General features: G+C 38.3%; 1 protein-coding gene across 1 annotated transcript; it reads right to left on the reverse strand.

Annotated features, from left to right (window-relative positions):
• Positions 1–1,678: 1,678 nt before the first annotated feature.
• Positions 1,679–21,224, reverse strand: LOC132775458 (kynurenine/alpha-aminoadipate aminotransferase, mitochondrial-like). Its single transcript, XM_060776190.2, has 13 exons — positions 21,158–21,224; positions 18,884–19,049; positions 17,702–17,834; positions 16,167–16,241; positions 13,704–13,916; positions 12,626–12,691; positions 11,972–12,054; positions 10,852–10,948; positions 9,491–9,552; positions 7,500–7,564; positions 4,885–4,991; positions 4,176–4,277; positions 1,679–1,723 (listed from the first exon to the last, which is right to left on the reverse strand). The coding sequence occupies exons 1-13, from the start codon at positions 21,222–21,224 to the stop codon at positions 1,679–1,681; spliced, it is 1,281 nt and encodes a 426-aa protein (XP_060632173.2).
• Between the last annotated feature and the right edge of the window lie 1,684 nt (positions 21,225–22,908).

The following is a 22,908-nucleotide window of genomic DNA, read 5'->3' on the forward strand; positions in this document are numbered from 1 at the left end:
CTGCGATCTCAAGCATATTTATTTGAACAATCAATTCACAGTATGTTCTGTGTTGTGGGATCCATTATTAAGGTTGGCTGCACAATTCCAGCCGTTGAGCTCATATTACTCAGCTTCCACCTTTAACTTTTAAGATCCACTCCTGATTCTGGTTCTTGGCCTCAAGGTGATCATTGGACTGAGCAAATGTGTGTGTGGGTTCAATATGGTAAAGAATGGTTTGTCTTCTATATTAATTATTAAATTAAACCCCCCAGAAAGAAATATAGAATTTAAAAGCAGGAAAGATTTATTATATGCCCCCCTATATCCAACAGGTGACAAACCACAGGGCTTCACATGGATATGTGGAACCACATAACCTCTACTACTATACTACTACCTATGACCCTGGAGCCCCCGGTGGCGCAGTGGGTTAAAGCCCTGTGCTGGCAGGACTGAAGACCGACAGGTCGCAGGTTCGATTCTGGGGAGAGGTGGATGAGCTCCCTCTATCAGCTCCAGCTCCTCATGTGGGGACATGAGAGAAGCCTTCCACAAGGATGATAAAAACATTAAATCATCCGGGCATCCCCTGGGCAACATCCTTGCAGACGGCCAATTCTCTCACAACAGGAGCGACTCCTGACACGACAAAACAAACAAACAAACAAACAGCTGAATAAAATCCCACATATTCTGCTTTGAACTGGAATATATGGCTGTGTGGACTCAGACAGCTCAAAGCAAGTATTGTGGGATTTTCTGCCTTGATATTCTGGTTTATATGGCTGTGTGGAAGGGCCCTAAGCAATATTACACCTGTGGTCCAGGTGTTTCTTTAAAATCAATATTATACCTAGGATCCAAATGTTTTCTAAAAGCATAATAGCTGATTTTAGAAACAAGCAATTACATTGTTAGGTGTAACTACTGACCTCCTATATAATCCATAATGCCCCATCTTATTTAATTTAATATGTGTGTATTTATGTATATCAGCTCTACTTAATTTTTTAAATAATTTCTGAAAATCTAAATAATGAAAAATGTGTGACCAGAATATAATCTTTAGATAATGTTGTGTGAATTTGCATTTCTTTTTTTAAAAAAATCTAAAGCAAACAACACTTTCAGTTTTGTGTTACCATGGAATCACACAAGCTAGATTTTAAATAGGTTTTTAAATAACATCCATTCTTCATATTTTGAAGTTATACAACTAGCTAAAATTGGCTCAGCCAATTTTAGTCAGAGAACATTTTTATGAAACAAGCCTGCCATCTTCAGGTAATGCTGTGGTAGTGGTGATGTTGATTATTATCTCATTTTCATGGTTTTCATGTTGTGCACCTTCAAGTTATTCCAACTGTTGGAAACCCAAAGACAAATCAACCATCAGGTTTTCTTCGCAAGACTTTTTCAGTGTTGATTTCCTCTTGCTTCCCCCTAAGGTCCCATCCAGAGAGGCCTAAAAAGCAGGTCCTGTCTCAGTTTTTACCAGAGGTGTCCCAATGACGCTTCCAGTAAAAATGAATTAATTCGGAACAAACCACATTAATTTATTTTTATAAAAGCAACTACTTAATTTTTAAAATTATGAGATATGGTGAAAGAAAGATATGATCAATTATTTATTGCACAGCATTTCCAATAAAATTTTGACACAGTTCAATGTCAATAAGTGAAAATTTGGCTGTCATGCCGTTTCTTCCCTTATGAGTTCAGCCAATCTCTGGAAACCCTAAATAAAAATAACAAGAACAACAATGTATGAGTGCAATTAACAAAACTCTATATTATTTAACAAATCATGATACAATCACATGGCTATTGCTTTCCACTTTCATTTTTTGTTTCTTTTTAAAAGAATTACACGGATAAAAAGCTATTGGTTGCTGCCACATAAAGTCTTATTGTATTTTACACTAGCTGTCCCCTGCCATGCATTGCTGTGATCCAGTCTGTGTATATGTGTGTTGTGTGTGTATATGTGTGTTTGGATGGTTTTGTGCATGCGTTGTAATGTATTTTTGTTTTTTGGCTTTTAAAATAACTTCTGCTGTGTTTTTCAGTGTTTTTATGAGTGATGGTCACTTGTTGGCCTGATATGTGTATTGTGTCCAAATTTGGTGTCAATTCGTCAGGTGGTTTTTGAGTTATGTCAATCCCACAAACGAACATTACATTTTTATTTATATAGATGTCACAACCACAATGCAATTCTATTTGCACTTATTGTACATACATTAGACTTGGTGGCCTTTCATTTGAGTGGACACTAACACAGAATTAGCCATGCACACAGTGCAATACTATATAGGTTTACTAAGCCATAAGGTCTATTAGGTCTAGTGAATTTAAGTTTGTTGCAGTTGTTTGCGGCCTATTGATGTCAGTTGGCTTAAGCATGTTCAATTCTGGGTTGAATAATGTTATGGTCCACATTTTAACCTTGGTGGGGAAGAACCTATGAACCTTCTGATTTGGTGAACAACTCCCATCATACTTAACCATTGTCCATAGCTTTGAAGTAGTTAATTACAGATAGCTAGTTAGCTGTTATTTGCAATCAGACACAACCAAATGACATATCAAGTGTTAACTAATTTTAAAATTTGATTGTTAATGGTGTCTCATTATATGGTAAGAGAGAAGTAGTTCACTTTGTGGACAAAGAAAAGGGTCAATGGATTTTGAATCAGAAGTCAGCAGCTGGTATTTTGATATTTTTTAAAAGTAACTAGAAGTAACTATTTTAACTACAGTTCTTTTGAAAAGCAAATATATGTATGTTATAGCCCGCCTTTTTCCCAGTATCGGGCTATTGTCAGAGCCGTAGCCAGAAAAAAAAATTCAGGAAAGGGGGAGGCTGAAACTTTTTAAAGTGATTCATGAAGAATATTTCAATAACACAAAATAATTTAAATTATATGATTCATTCTATATTTTATATAGATTTGATTAAATCAAATTTCTATTTCAGTTACAAAATTTCAAGTCTTAAAATAACTGAAAATGACTGTTAATTGATAATTTATAGTTACAAAAAAATACTACAACTTCTGTTGGAAACACTTGAAAACTGTGCCAATACATTTTGACAGAAATCAGGCTCTATCGATAAACTTTGGTGGACACTCAATAATGCAAGTCAGAGTGGGAACACTGGAATGAGCACATTTCAGTTTCCAGGTAATTCCATTAGTAGGCATGATAAGAAGTTTGAACCTCAAATGCATGAGTCTAAATTTACCTGACACCTTTAGAATTCCAATGAGGCCAAACATAGTTATTCAACATCACCTTATTCAGACAATGACAAATATGGATAAATAAATAGGTAAGGTAGTATGCTGGGTCTAACCCTCTGGATGCCTTGGGAGATATAATATGAGGGTCCTTCTCATATTATATCTCCCTGGTTCCTGAAATTGCTCAATAGAGCTCTCTGTGTAGGAGAGGGAGCAAGGAAGGAAAGTCCTAATCACCCATACCTCCTATCTCACGCTGAAGCAAAGAGCACAGCAGGGAGTGCAGCAGCATTAATAGCCTGCAGTTCTGCCCTTGTCAATTGCCCTCACCAAGTCTGGTCTCCTTCATGAGGGCCTTCAAATCTCCCCCTACACATGCTTTAGGCTTTGCCTGCCAGTTATGGGTGGGCCAACTTGGTTGCTTCCACTATATTGGCTATTGCTGCAAGTAATCACAATGTGAATAAATTATCAAAGTTTGCTTGCGATAGTGCTTGCAGTTTTGGAGGAACTCGTTTAAGTTTTGCTTCTCATAGACCTAGCATGAGGATTTGGGTAGCTAGTTAAAATTTATGAGTAAACCAGATTTTTTAAACCTGAAACATTTGGAGGGGGGTGTTGAACCCCTAACCTCCCCCCTTGGCTATAGCCCTACCTATTGTTGTTATATTATTAGTATTAGTATAAGTGTTTATATCATGCTTCTTCTCTCTGAGAGTTGTAACTGAACTGAGTGGTAGCACTATATCACAAGAACTTTTAAAGGAACGAATTACTTAAAAAATAATTTCATAGTTCTGATTAGCCTGAGACTCTTGACAGATGGAGCATAACTACATCTGGAGATCCAGTTTCCCCACTGGTGATATATTCTCTATCAAGTCCTGCTCAAGCCTCCCCCCTCTCCCCTTTGTTATCAATGAGACATTTGATTTGACTCACCTGGTCCATTTGAGCTGGAGAAGCATAGGAAAAGCTAGCTCTGACAAAGGGGCTAGGTTCTGAGGCATCAATCATGAAATCCCTCCCAGGAAGTAAAGCCACCTAAAACAGTATTTTATTTGTATTACTCATGTGCAAGGAAATGATGGCCATTTATCAAGCATAAACAAAACATTTATAGATGTATCCTTATGTCCTGGGCTTGTACAATGAAACGAATGATCAAGGGTCTGGAGAACAAGCCCTATGAGGTTAAAGAGCTGGGCATGTTTAGCCTGAAGAAGAGAAGGCTGAGAGGAGACATGATAGCCATGTATAAATATGTGAGAGGAAGTCACAGGGAGGAGGGAGCAAGCTTGTTTTGTGCTTCCCTGGAGACAAGGACGTGGAACAATGGCTTTAAACTACAAGAAAAGAGATTCCATCTGAGCATTAGGAAAAACTTCCTGACTGTGAGAGCCGTTCAGCAGTGGAACTCTCTGCCTTGGAGTGTGGCGGAGGCTCTTTCTTTGAAAGCTTTTAAACAGAGGCCGGATGGCCATCTGTCAGGGGTGCTTTGAATGCAATAGTCTTGCTTCTTGGCAGGGGGTTGGACTGGATGGCCCATGAGGTCTCTTCCAACTCTATGATTCTATGAATGGAAGGAGGGAGGCAGTAATAATACTGTACGGGCAAGGCATGCTATTACAGAGCAATAGATTTTCCCTACCCCTCTATCGATGGCCTTTTCCATGATCATCTGGTGTGTGTCAGAAATTCCCTTAATTTTAATCCATAAAAATAGTCCAGCTTTAGGAGTGTACCAGTCCGCTAAACCTATGAAAGAAAGGAGAACAGTGGAATGAAAGGAGTTGATCAAACATTTCCTGATCTTAATGTATTTAACAACAAAGACATTGGTGTGAAACAACCATTCAGCCTTCTTTCTGAATGCTCTTTGGATTAAGCATTCAGAAAGTTTCTTGTAACAGGCTTAAGACTCCCACAGTAGCAATTAATAGTTGCCTGCCACCAGTAATAAATAAGTATATAATTGCCATGTTACCATGTTATTGCTCTCTGCTTGCTACTGAGTACTTCTCTTATAAATTTACAGTTTACAAAGTGATCAGACAACTCTCTAATGTGGCACTGATCATTTATTAGGCTCAGTCTGGGGAAATTAAATGGATATGTTCAGTATCATTTAAAAATAACTGATTGAGCTATTTATCTACTGTTTAATGGCAGTGCTCATTCTGAATGTGGAGACCATGGCAGGATGATGTGGAATGGCTATGCAATAGGAAGTGAAGGCAAAGGACCATGTTATAAGGCAGGAGTAAGAAGCCATATTGTGGTCCAGAGATTTTTTTTACAGCATTTATATTCCGCCCTTCTCACCTCATAGAATACTCAGGGCAGAACATACATATGCGGCAAACATCCAATGCCGTTTTATACACAACTAGACAGACAATTATACATCGATAAGAAGTATCTATGCTTCCACTTTTTCCACTTAGGTGATCCCTCGTTTTCCAAGAATGATTGTCTTCCAATATTCTTGTGGGCCCGTATGTGGCTGTGGAGCCCTATTCTTGCTCTGCATCTTCTTCCGCAGTGAGGGCATTGGTTTCCAGGTGGAAGGCGGTCTCGGCCGGGGTTGGCTTGACGCACCTTCCTCTTGGCACGTTTCTCTTTTTCACCCTCCACTCGTGCCTCCTCAAATTCTGCAGCACTGCTGGTCACAGCTGACCTCCAGCTGGAGCGGTCAAGGGCCAGGGCTTCCCAGTTCTCAGTGTCTATGCCAGAGTTTTTAAGGTTGGCTTTGAGCCCATCTTTAAATCTCTTTTCCTGTCTTCCAACATTCCGCTTTCCGTTCTTGAGTTCGGAGTAGAGCAGCTGCTTTGGGAGACTGTGGTCGGGCATCTGGACAACTTGGCTGGTCCAGCGGAGTTGGTGGTGGAGGACCATCGCTTCAATGCTGGTGGTCTTTGCTTCTTCCAGCACTCTGACGTTTGTCCACTTGTCTTCCCAAGAGATTTGCAGGATTTTCCGGAGGCAGCACTGATGGAATCGTTCCAGGAGTTGCATGTGATGTCTGTAGACAGTAATTTTATTTTTATACCCTGCCTCCACCTCTCCAAAGGGACTTGGGTGGCTTACATGTGGCCAAGCCCAATCAACACAGTTGAAATGTAACACATTAAAATGCATAACATCATACAAAAGTGTATCTAATAATCTCCCTTCAGAGAGGTGGAGGCGGAGTATAAAAATAAAATTTTACTGACACAAAACATTACGTTTGTGATACGAAATCCAGCATATATATCTTGTTTGTTGTGACATACTGTGTTTTTTTGTCAGAAAAATTTTATTTTAATACCCCACCTCCACCTCACCGAAGTGACTTGGGCGGCTTACATGCAGCCAAGCCCAATCAACAGAGTTAAAACATAACACATTAAAATGCATAACATCAATAAACACAGCATAAAAACAACATTATAACAGTATATAAAACAAGCATCGCAAACAACAACCAATAATATAACTCAAATCTCATTATGGGTAGGCACAGCAATTTAGAGGATAGGGCTAGTGAGTTAAGTGCATAGGTCATATAGCAGCGGTACGGATAAGAGAAATATAAAAAGGGTCATTATACCTTTGGTATTATGCCTCTAGCCTCCCTTTAAACCAGTACTGGTCAATTACAGAGGGTTCAGGATAAGGGTCAATGGTTTGCAAACATCCCATTTCCACCCCTAAACTGAGTTAGTAAATAATTCCATTTTTCCCCCAAATGCTTTAAAAGGAGCAGGGCTATCCAAGGTGCTGAACTGCATCTCCAAAATAGGTTCAATGTCTTGCATAGTTCCATTAAAATTCCATTAAAGTTGTCTGAAACTAAGAACAAACTGAACATGGAATATATTGCTAGGTATTTGAAGTCCCTAGTTACCAATATGCTTCTCTTTCTTACTCTCTTTTAAACATCTGTTTATTATAGGAGCTGGACTGTTTATGTTGCCTTGGAAGTTAAATTGGAATGTATCAATGTGTAGTGCAAAACAGCTTCAACTAAACAGGCTTTGCACTGTAGAGATTCAAAGTCGAGACATATTTCTTTCTGTTCCAGGCTGTTTCAACAGGGCATCTATTTTATCAGACTGATGGCCCCCACTCACCAATTTTTGCACTCCCATATGGTTATAAAATCAGCTTGGCCTTTGTATTCTCTTCTCAAAACTATATAAGGCCTTGGTGTATTTAGTTGTTGTTTTTTATATTGGTACATGGTTATATCTAGTTGTCCATGAGACTGAATTTACTGACCTGTTAGCCATTTGTTTGCTGCAGCAAGCATGAGGTCTCTCTGGCTTTTGTAGAATTCCGACACTCTGGAAGCAAAGAGTCAATTTAAAGGGAGGTCCTGAGTCAGCTGTAATACTCTCTCATACACCTACACAGCTTGCTACACCCAATGCTAATTGAACCAAAAATGATACTTCATCTTTATACCTAAGATAGTTTAGATACAAGTGGAATTCGTAAGAACTGGAAGAAATGGCTAACCAAACTTCTTCTATTGTTCACTTTAATTATTTTGCCAACCACATTGATGCCAATGAAGGAGTTCTTAAGGAAGGATCTTTTTGAGCTGTGATACAAATCAAATTAGGCTTCCTTTGGGCATGGCTTTGATGCTTCAAATGATGTTTCCCTTCCCCACTCTGCATTAAACCTCAAGGCTACCTAAAAATGGGAACTGCATACCCCTTCAAAGAATATTAGAAGTAGCTTCTGGAAGGAGAGTCCATTTTCTCCTGCTTCCTTTGCATCCTGCCATCCCTCTAATAGAAATCCAGCACTGAATCCTACCACACATAAAATAATAATAATAATAATAATAATAATAATAATAATAATAATTTATTTATAAACAGACACAGGCAAACATTCAATGCCTTGTTACAGTGAAATATAATTAAACACACAAACATAGACAAAGGCAAAGGCTCTGGGGGAGATGCTCATTTCCATTTCCAAGCTGAGGAGCCTGTTTTGTCCATAGACACATCCTGGCCAAGTGGCCAGCATGTCTACATGAAGCATCTTTCTGCCTTTCCCGCTGAGGCACTACCTATTGATCTACCCACATTTGCATGTTTTCAAACTGCTAGGTTGGCAGGAGCTAGGGCTAACAGTGGGAGCTCACCCCATCCTGCAGATCTGAACTTCCAACCTTCAGGTCAGCAGTTCAGTAGCACAAGAGTTTAACCCATTGCATCACCACACTTTGGGGAGATAAAGCAGGGTATAATAATAATAATAATGATGATGATGATAATAGTAATAGTAATAATGTATTTATACCCTGCTTTATCTTTCCAAACGAGACTTAAAGTGGCTTGACATATAAGCATTAGTATACAATTTAGAATATACAAAATATACAAACTTTAAAACAGAATTAAACACAAATAGCATTAAAAATTCATCAAAACATATTCAAAGTTTAAAACCACAGATTATTGCTTTCTTCCTCATTAGTTCTTTTCAGTTGTTTCAGTGTAATTTGAAACTCAAGTTATATCTCCATCAGCATTCAGAGTTGATAAATCCACAATTAGTTAAAAACAAAAGAGATAATAGAACAATTGGAAAGATGTATTCACTACTCTTTTATTGGGAGATACTGTTGACATTGTCCACTGCTTACTGAATGTTTGAAAGTGATGAAGTCCAGAATTGCAAGCCTTGGGCTATGGACACTAAATATACTATATTTCACCATGGTTGAAACTGCATAATAGTTGCACCCCTCTTATGGGATCCCCCCCCCCTTTTTTTTTGCTTTTTCTTGCTTAATTGTCACATTAAAGCTGGCTGGGCATGGGGCTCTCCCTTCTACCTCCTGTCTTGTCAAAGGTAAGACACTTTTTAAAAAAGAAATATAAACAGTGCCAGCTGGATCTGGGACTTTCTCTTTCTTACTTCCAAGGAGACAGGAGGGATAAGACCCAGCTGACTATATTTCCTCTTGTAAAACTGTCTTACTGCCATCAAGGCAGGAGGAAAAAGGAAGAGCCCTAGTCCAGCCTCCTCCTCGGAGTTATGATAGTTTAAAAAATAAATACAGATGGAGCCATCTGGATCTTATCTCTCCTACCACTTTGGAAGTAAGAGAGGGAAAGCCCCAAACCCAGCTGGCTTTGCACAATGTCTTTCCTCACATATGGTCACATCCCCTTTTTCTGAAGAAAAAAGGGATAAAAGGTGTGACTATTACATGGTGGTGATGATGATGATGATAATACCCGTACCTGTTGACTTGTTGCAGAAATCCCTTATGTCCCCACTTCTTAAAAAGTTGCACTAAGAGGACCTGTTAGAGAAAGCAGGAGTACAGTCAAGTTGAAGACCTAACATGAATCAGATTTCCAAGACTTGTAACTTTTAGATGAGTTATATTTGTCTAAGAGCCTAATCAAAGCACTATTTTGAATGAAACAGCAGAGTAGACTTCAGGCTTGCAGGATTTTTTAAAATCCTGGAACCTCAAGATCTACTAGTTTGAGCTCAGTGCAAAAGATTTTGTGCTTGCCATAGATTCATTCTGACATCAAGAATTTGCTTGCACACCAGAGATTAATGGTGCCCACAGTTCTTCCATACATAACCTCCCTCCATCACTCTCTTATGGTTTTTCCTAACCTGTTCTCCTTCCAGCACTATAACTTGTCAGCGGGAGTATCATTCTATTGTTGTTATCGTTATACAGCTAGGAATCAGAAATCCTGGATCAAGGAAATGCCAAGGAAATGCTATATTTTGTCAGAGGTTGATCAATAGGGATATCTGTCCCATGAATACTGTACAGAAATTTACCAAGTAGAATATGGAAGGGTTTAAGGCATATAAAATGGGAATGCTGTTTACAGCAGCAGTTCTCCTGTTTGTGCTATAGTTCAGTTTCTACTATGGGGATATAATTCTGTCCCAGGATACCTTATAATGAAGTAAAACCATTGATTTCCATAGAATTTGCTTTCTGATAGGTGTACTGCGACTTTTAGCTAAATCCTACAAGTGCATATTTGGGAAGTGTTCACTAGGGTGTATTTTCATACAATTGCTTTCATGAATGGGATAATTTGTAATTTCACATTTGATTTAGTAACTCTCACATTTTTTAATAATGGATCCATGAACAAATTTGGCAATGTTGGAAAGTTCTTATTGCAAACAACTAAATTTGGACCATGTACCAGCATGGTGGGTTGAGTACTACTATATGACTGGAGACCAAGGGCACTTCCACACAGCCATATAACCCAGAATATCAAGTCAGAAAATCCCACAATATCTGCTTTGAACTGGGTTATCAGTATCCACATTATCATATATTCAGTGTGGGATTAATACAATGTGAGATTTTATTCAGCTGTGCAGAAGGGGCCCAGGGTTCAAACCCCCACTTCCCCATGGAAGCCTAATGGGTGACCTTGTGCAAGTTAAATTCTCTCAGCCTCAGAGGAAGGAAAAGCAAACCCTTTCTGAACAAAGCAGCGAAAATCCTTGATAGGTTTGCCTTAGATTGCCATAAATCAGAAACAACTTGAAGGTACACAACAAATGAATATAACCCGAGAGAATTGCAGTCCAATATATTATCAGTTCTCACCTGTGTAAAAGTGCTGGTCTGCATAGTTGAGGCTTCTATGTGTCGAACAATCCTGTCTATAAGAGGTTCAGGTCCTGTTAAAAAGCCAATCCTTAAACTGAAAGAAAGCAAAATAAACATGTATTCTGGTTTTATTAGTTACAGAAAACATTACTACTTTGTGAGCTGAAAAATTATTTCATTTGTATTATTATTTTTGTGTGATTTCTCAGCTGTTATTAATTATGAAAGCAGACCTGATAAACATGGACATTTGCAGGCTTTCCGTTGAGGTTTTTTTTCTTCCATATTTGGGTCTCAAAAATGCAGCCGTACAGCCATAGATTCAGCAGATCAATATGTTCATGAAATGTTAGCAGCTGTAGAGCTTGTATCAGTGTGCTTTAGTTCTGAGAATCCTAGACTGGAACCTAAAAGAGCCAGGATCATTCTGTCTCCATTTAACCTACCTCACAGGTTTGTTGTGATTTTATAGTGGATAGGAGAATAACCATGTATGACATCTTGAACTTATTGGAGGAAAAGATAAGCATGTAATACTATTATTAACTTAATGTGAAGTTAAAGCTCACAGAAAGTTCTTCAAAAAAGGTGCAATCTTTTGACTGGAGGTGGAGGAGAAATGATACTGTTATCTCCTCCACTACCACCAACTCTTCCATAATCACTTCCTCCTCTTTCTTTTTTGGATTATGTGACTCTCAGCACTTCCTTAATATATCAGAAGTATTGTTACATAGAACCTCCACATTTAATCCATATTGTTACATGGAACCTCCATATTTAATCAGTTCTGTTATAGCATGTCCTACGTTGGTCTGATGGGTCTCCAGTTTTATTGGAGACTTTTGTTTTATCCATCTGATTTGATAAATTGCCTGCTGAAAGGCTGCATTGTAAAGGCTGTCACATCATGAAAAACTTCACAGTCACAGATGAGTATTTAAATTTGTAATAGGACTTTCGTATGTGTCTAAATAGGCTAGAAATGTGTATTTTTCACAATTATATGTGTCGAAATACCATTTACTAGGCTAATTTAGCTGTTGGACATGCTGATGATTGTAGAGCTTGTATCAGTGTGCTTTAGCTCTCAGAATCCTAGACTGTTTCTACTCACCCAGAAGAAATAATTTTGGAGAATGTATCACCTCTGATGACTCGGCCATCAACATCCATTGAAAGGAATGATGGTGCTTTTGTCTAGCAATAAAAAAATATATTTTGTTATTAAGCCAAAAGCAGTTATTGATGGACCTCTGTCAGCAACCAAATACTGACCCTTAGTTGGTGAATGACATTTGTGAAGTTGTGAAGTTGAGATAGACTAACTTGCTCCCATCCCCCAAAAAAGTATAGGAGAGAGGATTTCTTTTTGAGTTCATTTTTCTAGGTCTCATAGCTACTTGCCTCAGGAGAGACCATGAAGTGAGCTACATGAATAATCCAAAAATAGATCTAAAGGGACACTGAGCTGAGGTGAGTTCAATTCCTTGATGAACCATGAAGTTTATTATTATTTAGGTCACTCACACTATGGGCCCAACTTATTTGGCAATATTTAGGTTGAACAGCACAACCCAGAACTAGACTTGTCAGGGATGTCCTTATACTACAGGTCCAATTGGAAGAAACTCAATTGCTCTTAAACCTGAATGTGTGATGAGATTTACATCTAAAATGAAAAGAGTTAAAAGTTAAAGCATATTCCCTTTCATCAATAGGGAAGGTGATATCAATAGGAATTATCATTAGTTCCTGGATTTGGTCTTACCTTCTCATACTGGACAAAATAATATGGATCATCTTCTATTATAAGAAAGTTGTATTCTTGAGCAAGCTAGAAAACATTTCCACCAAAAGACAAATAAACAAATAAAATCAGTATCTATGCCATCTCATGCTAAAACAATAGCAGTTCCATCAAAATGTTTGAAACCTTCACAGAATTTCTGTTTGCCAACTTTAGGTAACATTAAAGTGCTCCAAAGCATGGTTTTTGTGCAACTTAAGAACTATTATCTCATCTTCATAATATAGCTTCCAACCTATTTCTTTTGCATTTTTCCTCACCACAAAAATTCGGTATGGAAAAGATAGGAGAGATGCAGAATGTGTTTGGATTATAAATTATCAGAACTCTTCATTTGGAAGACCAGTTTCCAATGAAGAAATGTGGACATTTTGCTAGATTCTTCAACAATTGAAACAAGTTTTTTATCCATGTGCTTGGGTCAAATGCAGAAAATGCATAGATTCCCAGTATGGAACCTTTCAGAAAAATCAGGTAACAACTCCAATTCATTCCCACCTGAACTTGGGTGGATGAATCTATTAGCTTCTACCACATTCAGATTTGTGAGATTTCAAGGCTATTTTATATCAAATTTTCTGGCAATTTTGGTTAGCTCTTGTAATATATTCTTTTGCATTGACCTCTGGATGCTATTCTCACTTACCAGACTTTCTCCTCTTTCTTTGGAATGGCTCAGAAGTTCTGGGCATGGAAAAATTCCTTCCATTTGCTGCTATAATCATAGCGGTACATCTGCTAAAGTGCTGGTCTAGATGCTCATCTAGGTTATCCTCATGTCAGCTGATGGCTTCCATGTCAGTGAATCTATTCTAACCTTTTTGTCCAAATTTCAAAGGAACTATCCATGCTGCTAAATATATTTTGAGAACAAAATCCAGCATCTTGCACAGCTCCTCTAATGTTCAGACAAAAAAAAAAAAAAAGCTGAAGCAGGTTCACTATAACTATGACATGGAAGTAGACAGTCTCTACTGGGTTACTGAATGCCTTTATGTTTTTTGTTCTGCTTGTAAATTGCGACAGTAGTAGGGATTACCTGGTAAATCTCCTTTTTGCGTTCTGCTGTCAAAGAGCTTCCAGAAGGATTGCCACCATTGGGAACAGTGTACAGAAATTTAGGGCGCTTGTTACTGAGCTTATGTGTGTTGTTGTCAGATTTCCACCGGGAAAGAATTTCTTTTAAAGCTTTTGGAATAATGCCATGCTCATCACTGGGGACTTTGATAATATTACATCCCAATGGGCGTAGCTGTTGATGAAAAGGAACAAGATATTACACATTACTGACTATCTAGTTAGTACAAGCTGTTCAAGCCGGATCTTTCTTTTAGCAGGAACAAAATGTAAAATCGTTCTTTCATTGTGCTCCTTAAGATTGCTCCCCAAAGGCAAAGGATTGTTCCTCAAAGGATCTTGGACAAATGGGACTAGGCACTTTATATGTTTTAATCTGTTTAATGTTTTAATGTATTTATTGACTAATTATTAATTGTTTTAATGGAGGGGTATGGTATTGTTCTTACGGTTGATTTTAACAGTATTGAATTATATCAAAGTTGCAAGTTTCCTTGAATCCCCTGAGGGGGAGAAAGGCAGGGTATAAATGGAGTAAATAAACAAAATAAAGGCAGAGCCCAGAGAAGTTACTACACTTCCTAGGACCTTGTCAGACGTTCTTTGAACTCTGTTTCCATGCACTTAGGAGACAGAGCCCCACATGACGTGAGGGCACTTCTGGTGGGAATTCATTGGGCTCCATTTCCTAAGCACATCTTCAGGAGTTGGATGTTGGTCCAGAGATTAGCAGCCAGGTTACTAACTGGAGCTCCGTTCAGGGAGAGAACCATTCCCATGTTGCGGCAGCTCCACTGGCCGCCAGTCTGCTTCCGAGCTAAATACAAAATGCTGGTTCTTAGCTATAAAGCCCTAAATGGCCTAGGTCCAGACTATTTGACAAACCGCATTTCTCTCTACAGACCGACTTGGACACTGCGGTCATCGGAGGTGGTCCCCCTTTCAGTTCCACCCCCGTCCCAAGCATGGCTGGTGGGAACGAGAGAAAGGGCCTTCTCCGTGGCTGCCCCCACATCTGGAATTCCCTTCTTAAGGAGTTAAAGATGGCCCCCTCCCTCCCCACTTTCAAAAAACAGCTGAAGACATACCTTTGCTCACTGGCTTACAAGGAGAAGGAATAATAGTTGGTAATACTACCATTATACCTCTGATAAATAGTTGCCATCAGTATCTGTGCCCTGCTCACCCCACCAGCTCAATAGATATCTTGAGCAATGATTGATAGATTTGCCCCAAATAAATGGGAAATTATTGTTTCCATTTCATGTTTGATGTTTTGTCTTATGTCTGTTATAACAGGCTGTGCTTTTTATTTAATTTTAGTGTGTTAAGTTATAATTTGTATTTATATGTTGAGTTGTATAATTTTGTTAGTATGGATATATTGTTGTTGTATTTAGGCATTGAATGTTTGCCTTTTATGTTTGGAATCTGCCCTGAGTCCCTTTTGGGAAATAGAGCGGAATATAAATAATAATAATAATAATAATAATAATAATAATAACAATAATAATAATTATTATTACGATGTTATCAGACTCCAAACAGGTTTCAGAGGGGAGAAAGCAGGGAAAAGATTGATAATTATGTGGGATGACTGGCCATTCCTCAAGATGGGGAAAGACAGGAGGGAAAGGATTTAGACCAGTGGTTCTCAACCTGTGGTCCCTAGATGTTTTGGCCTTCAACTCCCAGAAATCCTAACAGCTGGTAAACACCTGGGGACCCACAGGTTGAGAACCACTGGTCTAGATGGTTTCATCCATTTCTCCCTGCTTTCATCTCACTCTGTCTTCATCTGATAAAATCCCTAGAGTCCCCAATGGAAGTTTTTTTTTGTGATAATTAGGGATGTGTAAGCCTCTTCCAGTTTGTCAAAAAGGGGCTGAGGCTGCCAACAGAGGTAACAGCATGTTCAAAGAGGATAACTGGGAATCCCAGCTCCAAGCCTGTTCATGCCAGGCTTCATGGTATATATGTTGTTCTTTGCGCTGAGTACCCTGCAGGGTGAGAAGGGCGGAATATAATTGTTTTAAATAAATAAATAATAAATTAAGTTGTTTGGACTGGCCTGTGAATTTTGCAAAGAATAAGCCCCGAATTACACATGACCTTCATAAATAGTATTTTGGGGGCATCCCCAAGAGTTCCAGTTTTATTCCTTGCAACAGACTTAGTGATGGGAGGCTTCAAATGTCAAAAGCAGGATTGCATATGAAGGGCAAGAGATGGCAATTAGGGTAAAACCCAATACTTGGACCAGCTTGGTAAACTTGTAGCATTCAGAACAAAGCCTCTTTTTAGGTTTATACATGCTTGCCTGTTAGTAAGTTATTCCTAATATCAACTGTTACAAGTACTGCTAGTGATCGAAGCACCCAAATTGTCTCATTTGCACAATAACAGGATCTCAAAGGTGACTCACTGCTGCCATGGTCCCACTGAAGTTGGGTTCATCTAAAAGGATATTATCTCCAGGATTAATGAGCATATCATAAACCTATAATATAAAAAACAAATAGATTAATAAAAAACAGCATTGGTACACATTTTTTTCAAAGGTTAGAACTGTATTAAAATATAATAATTCTTAGACTATGATGTAACCTTATTTTATGATGATGAGGAAACAAGATTGCACTATGAGCTTTTTTTTTTGTCTTGATACATGTAATTTTTTAAAACCATAGCTGGGGAGGGAAGGGTTCATTCTCTTCTTTCTATGGTCCTGAGTAGACTTTCTCATGTTTATTTTAGTAAAACAAATCCCACAACAAAGAGCTCCATACTATGGATTGGATCCAAACATTGTCATGTACAACTGGGCATTGGTTTCTCATCATTTCCATTCTTGGTAGCCTTTTAATTCCCTCCTTCATGCTGCATAAGAAAGTTGCCCCCCCCCCCCCCCCCCCCCGCTGAATGATGTAGGCTAGAAATAGGAAATCCCCTAAGTGTTGATGTAGTTTCCATCAGTACTGGTCTGTCTACCCAGTGGCCAAGTGAAGGACAGTAAGGTAAATAACAGGCCATCAAAAGGCCACAAGTTTCTTAACATGGTGAAGGTAGGGTGTGATGTGGTGAGAAGAGAGGAACCTAAATCCAGGCTGAGATAAATTCCATATGATTGCTTCTATTTATATCAGTGGTTCCCAACCTGCGGGCTGTAGCCCAGCAGTGGGCTGAGAGAACTAAAATCTGGTCCGTGAGCCTCCTTCCTCTTTATTTTATTTTATTTCTGCTCCTTTTTGCAGAGCTGACCAGCCCCACCCCTTTTGCTACTAATGTTGGAGAGTGGTCCTTGGTTAAAGTGGTCCTTGATCATAGTGGGCCCTGGTCAAAGTGGACCCTGGCCAAAGTGGGCCCTGGCCAAGTGGGACCTGGTCAAAAAAGGTTGGGAACCACTGATTTATATGTATTTAAGTAGTAGAATTAGAAAATTGAAAGACTTTTGCTGCTTCTACTGTTGGAAAGAAGGCAGAACTTCAGTCACAAGTAATTCTTACTGGGAGACAAAAGGAGCCTACAGAAAATTACTTTGGGGAATTCATATGGAAGCAAATGGTGACAGTGTTGTGAGGAGGTTGTAGAGGAAAGAGAAAATGGATCAGAAGAACACCTCTTCCCGCTGGCTTCCACCAACAACAGCCACTTCTTAAAAGAGACACACTGGATGCCATCATGAAAGCAGAGTTATTTCTTAACAAATAATGCTATATTACAGAAGAAAGGAAAATATTTATCAGACTAAAACACATTTAGTATCCACTGTGTTCATGACACATTGAACTCAAAGTTGTGAAAGAAGTTGTTTTATCTGATGTATTGGAGGAGAATGATAAACAGTAAAACATCTTTCTGATTTAATTGCAATAAAGAGAAATCCAGAAAGCAGAATTATTTTGACCACTTATGTAAAGAAAGTAAAAAGACACATTGTCACATCTGAATTGTTCATACTTTACTAAGTCCTTCCTGGCTGCCTGTAGTGATGCATATCCTCATTTTTCCTTTTTCAGGAGTATAATGTGCTGTTGGTGGGTTATGGAGTTTCATCTGCAAATCTTCTAACCACAATAGTAATTCATGAATTCTGGAAAAGAAGACTATGATTTTAAGAATACTCAATATTTCAAACATATTAAACAACTTCTTATTAACTGGATTTTTTTAAAAGTGAGCTTGGCAGTAGGTAAAGTAACAGTAAAATGGGTGGGCCAGTGATAAGCCTTTGTTCTTTCACTATCTATCCGCCATTCATTTGTGTGCATTTATTTTCCCTCTGGGTTTTGTTGTTCAGTGTGAGGTGACACTCCTTCCCCTCAAGTGAAAAGATTCTACTTAATGGTCTTGTTTGCAGAACTTCACAACACCAGGTTATAGATAAAACTAAAACTCAAGGTTGCAGAGTGTAATTGATTAACAATAGATTCAGTTCAGGAGCCCCCAGTGATGCAATGGGTTAAACCTGTATGCTGGCAGGATTGCTGACTGAAAGGTTGGCGGTTTGAATCTAGGGAGCAGGGTGAGCTCCCATCTGTCAGCTCCAGCTTCTCATGCAGAGACATGAGAGAAGCTTCCCACAGGATGGTAAAACATCTGGGCGTCCCTTAGGCAATGCCCTTGCAGATGGCCAATTCTGCAAGTAGCAGAAGCTACTTGCAGTTCCTCAAAAGTTCAGAAAAGTTCAGAAAAAAGGGACGAACTATTTTGTAGATCATCCAGCTTGGGTACAGAATTCATCACTGAAAAATATTTTTTTCAGATAATCTATTTCTGAATACCAGATGTTGGGGAATAATAAATGTTGATGTCTACAGGCCTTGTTTGGAATCATCTGGTTATTGTGGAGTTCTGGATTAGACAGATTCGTAGTCTAATAGGGCTCTTTAAGGAGACCTTAACTGACTGCTAGTAAATAAACTACCCAATTTAATAGGCTATTGGTTTTGCATTTTTGATCCTCCAGACGTTTTTGACGTCAACTCCTGAAATGCCTTACCTTTTCCCAGGCTAGCCAAAACTCAGTTTTGAAGTCAAAAACTTCTGAATAGCTATAAGTTAATGATCACTGCTTCAGCCTCAGATTTTATTCTCCTAGGGCGAAGACAAGTTTTAAAAAGAAATGCTGATATTAAATACCCTTCTGCAGCACTGTACTGAAGAGCTTTCTTCATCAGTTCTTCTCCAATTTCAATGGTGGTTCCATCAGTAAGAGAGATACTTGCTGCTTTAAATGGGAAGTAGTCGGCATTTGGCATCCCCCCGGAAAGCATGATTGTAGAGGACATCTTTTTTGCCAGTTCATCTATCATTTAAAAAAGTAAAAAGGAATTTATTGTGGGATTTGGAAGCTCAAGATACAATGCATTCAGACAGAAAATGATACTACAATATGCCAAAATACCCAATGTGGAAGCAAAGGTACAAGAGAATATTTTCATTATATCTGATGCATTAGTGTAAAGTATGAAATATAGGGAACAATAAACTTGATTATTTATTTATTTGCCACACTTGTGCCCTGCCATTCTCACCCTGAAGAGGACTCAGTGTGGCTTCACAATGGCAAAATTCAATATCGTACATACATATACACACCAGTAAATAAACAACTGCATTAAAATCAACCCAATTAAAAACATAAACATTAGAACATTAAAACTTCAGTTAATAATCACAAAATCCCAGTGACATTCGAGGTCCAATTGGTGTCATCTTTCCGTTATTTGTAGTCTCTTACTGCACTGCTTACTGACCAAAAGCTTGGCCTCACAGCCATGGCTTTATAATAGCTGTGGGTCTCTAGCTGAAAATTATTAAATCCAATATGATGGCTGAAGATTGCTTAATTAGGGATGATGGTGGTACCACTGGAAACTGCAGCCTCTGTAGAGGAGAGTAATCTTCACAAAAATTAGGAATATAAACTTGGAGACTTTCCCCACTAAGATTGGCTCACCCTATTTACAAGAGGTTTATTTTCTATCATGATATATAGACAAAGCATCCCAAGAGTCAAAGGGTAAGAGAAAAAGAAAGGTGTTCACTAGAATACATAATGCATACACACAAGTTTTTAATATTTGTACGATGAAATGCAATTTTACTATGGAACTGTAGACTATAGGTTCTATTCTGCCTTGGTTAGACCACATCTAGAATACTGTGTCCAATTCTGGGCACCCCAATTTAAAGGAGATGTTGACAAGCTGGAATGTGTCCAGAGGAGGGCAACTAAAATGATCAAGGATCTGGAGAACAAGTCCTATGAGGAGTGGCTTCAAGAGCTGGGCATGTTTAGCCTGAAGAAGAGAAGGCTTAGAGGAGACATGATGATGGCCATATATAAATATGTGAGAGGAAGTCATATGGAGGAGGAGGGAGCAACCTTGTTTTCTGCTGCCCTGGAGACTAGGATTAGAGAAAAAAATGACATCAAACAATGACTTCAAGAAAGAGATTCAATCGGGATACTAGGAAGAACTTCCTGACTGTGAGAGCCATTCAGCAGTGGAACTCACTCTTCTTGGTGTGGTGGAGGCTCCTTCTTTGGAGGCTTTTAAACAGAGGCTGAATGGCTATCTGTCGGGGGTGCTTTAGAATGCAATTTTCCTGCTTCTTGGCAGGGGGTTGGACTGGATGGCCCATGAGGTCTTTTCCAACTCTATGATTCTAGGGAATAAATAATAATAATAAACTTTATTTATATCCCACTACCATCTCCCATAGGGACAATTAATCTGATGCCCCAATTAATGTAAATTTTATTAGTATCTATTTTTATTTTTGAAATTTATCAGTAGTTTTTCCCATCCTTGTCTTATACTCGAGTCAATACGTTTTCCCAGTTTTTTATGGCAAAATAAGGTGCTTCGGCTTATATTCGGGCGGCTTATACTTGAGTATATACGGTACATACAAACAAGTCAGACTCATTGCTCACCTAACCTAGCATTAAATCTGTTTTGAGGTAGATCTCTAGTCAAAGATTTTTGCATTGTAGTGTGCCCTTCCCATTTGATTTTTATGGATTTGATTATTCCTGAAGTTGATTAAGATGTTCTCTATAGGAATGTCTAGGTCTTCCAGTTTGATTCTATGGTCTGCTTCTGCTGGAAGTTGATCTTGGTGGAGGACCTAGTGATGCCTAGGACAGGTGTTCTCTCAGGTAAAAAAATTAGCAATTTGTGGCTCCTCACTTTTGTGCCCGTAACCTCAGTGAATGGGAAGCCTGGCCATAAATGATGAGATCCTCTTTTAAAAACTGGAAATATCAGGGATCATCCCAGAGCTATGTTGTTTCACATAGTACTACTCCCAAACTCTGCTGGATGCACAATTTTTAACAAAGCAGGCAGCACACAGAATGCATCAAGGAAAGGTATTGATGAATGGACATATGCATCTACCCACTGGTCATTCTTGCAGGGTTTGTTCTCCTTGCTGCGCTCACAGCAGTCACGAAATGAGAATAATCCATTTTGATGAGGCAAGCACAAGCCAAATTCCTCAGATATTGCCAGAAAACTGCAAGAAAGATTGGGAAAGAAGTAACATTGTATCTCTATGACATATCTGACATTTTTATCAATGTAGGTAATATTTCAAGACTTCATTATGATCCACTCATATGGTCAGCATTATAACTCAGTAGTCAGCAAATATTATCTTTCCTAATACAACATCCATGGCAGAAGAACATTTCTAAATATTATTTAACACTGAAGTATTATTTGGAAAAGGGAAACTTTGTCTAATTACAGGCAGTCCCCAAGTTATGAATAAGATAGACTTTGTAGGTTTGTTCTCAAGTTGAATTTGTTTGTAAGTTGGAACAGGTACAATTTTTCAGTGTAACATCAGCTATCTATCTATCATCTATCACCTATCTATCATCTATCTATCTATCTATCTATCTATCTATCTATCTATCTATCTATCTATCTATCTATCTATCTATAGTTTTGGATAACATAGGGAAAACCCTGTGGTGTTTGTTTTGCTGTCTGTGCCCCTGCTCAAAAGATTTCATCTCACTTTCTTTCCCTATGATAATTGAATTTTGAAAAAAATGTGGCTTGTTGTGGAAACAAGGATTTGTGATAAAGCTTCAGTGAAGACACCTTTTCCCCATGATCACTCTTTAGGAGTGAATTTCCCTTCTGAGGAGTAGATTACTTTCTGTTGTCTCACCCCCATTCTTAACTGTGAGTCATTTGTAAGTCAGATGTTTGCAACTTGGGGACTGTCTGTATATAAATGTGGGGGGAAAGCCCTTTATTAATTGAATCAAAGATAGATAAACAGTCAGAATGAGGAAAACTAAGACTAATAATAATAATGCCTAAAGACCTTGGCCTGCACTTAAACACAATTGGCGCTGACAAAATTACTATCTATCAGCTGCAAAAGGCCACCTTACTGGGATCTGCACGCATTATTCGCCAATACACCACACAGTCCTAGACACTTGGGAAGTGTCCAACATGTGATCCAATACAACTGTGGACTCATCTTGTTTGCTGTGATCTTGTTTGCTGTGGACTCATCTTGTTATGTTTCAAATAATAATAATAATAATAATAATAATAATAATAATAATAATAATAATAATAAATGTTATTTATATCCCACCCTATCTCACCAAGGGGACTTAGGAAGGTTTACAACAGATATTGGCAAACATTCAATGCCTTGAGAGGCTGAACAAAGACAAAACAACAAACCCTTCAAATCCCAAAAAACAAATCCACATCTATATCAAAAATAATAACACATTATACTGTAATATTACTAGTATAAATTGTACTATATTATTAGCATAAAACACTACTAGTATATCAGAGCTGAGCAAAGATTTTGGCACTTGTAAAATATACAAATGGATATGAAAACAGTTGTAATTAGTCTGGATCTACACTGCCAAATAACTAATCTTGACAAATATATTTTTCTCTTCACAAATGTCTTTCACAATATATAGTTATAGGACTTTTAACTGCCATTGCTACTTCTTATGGAATTCTGGGATTTGTAGTTTGGTGAGGCACTAGAGAATTCTAAATCTCCTCCTAAAAAGTCCCAGAATTGAATTGGATGGCATTGTGACAGTTAAAGGAGTCACAGATGACTCCCTATAATTAAATAGTTAGAAACATTAAGCT

The sequence above is a fragment of the Anolis sagrei genome, chromosome 5, assembly GCF_037176765.1.
Source record: "Anolis sagrei isolate rAnoSag1 chromosome 5, rAnoSag1.mat, whole genome shotgun sequence".
NCBI classification, from domain to species: domain Eukaryota; kingdom Metazoa; phylum Chordata; class Lepidosauria; order Squamata; family Dactyloidae; genus Anolis; species Anolis sagrei.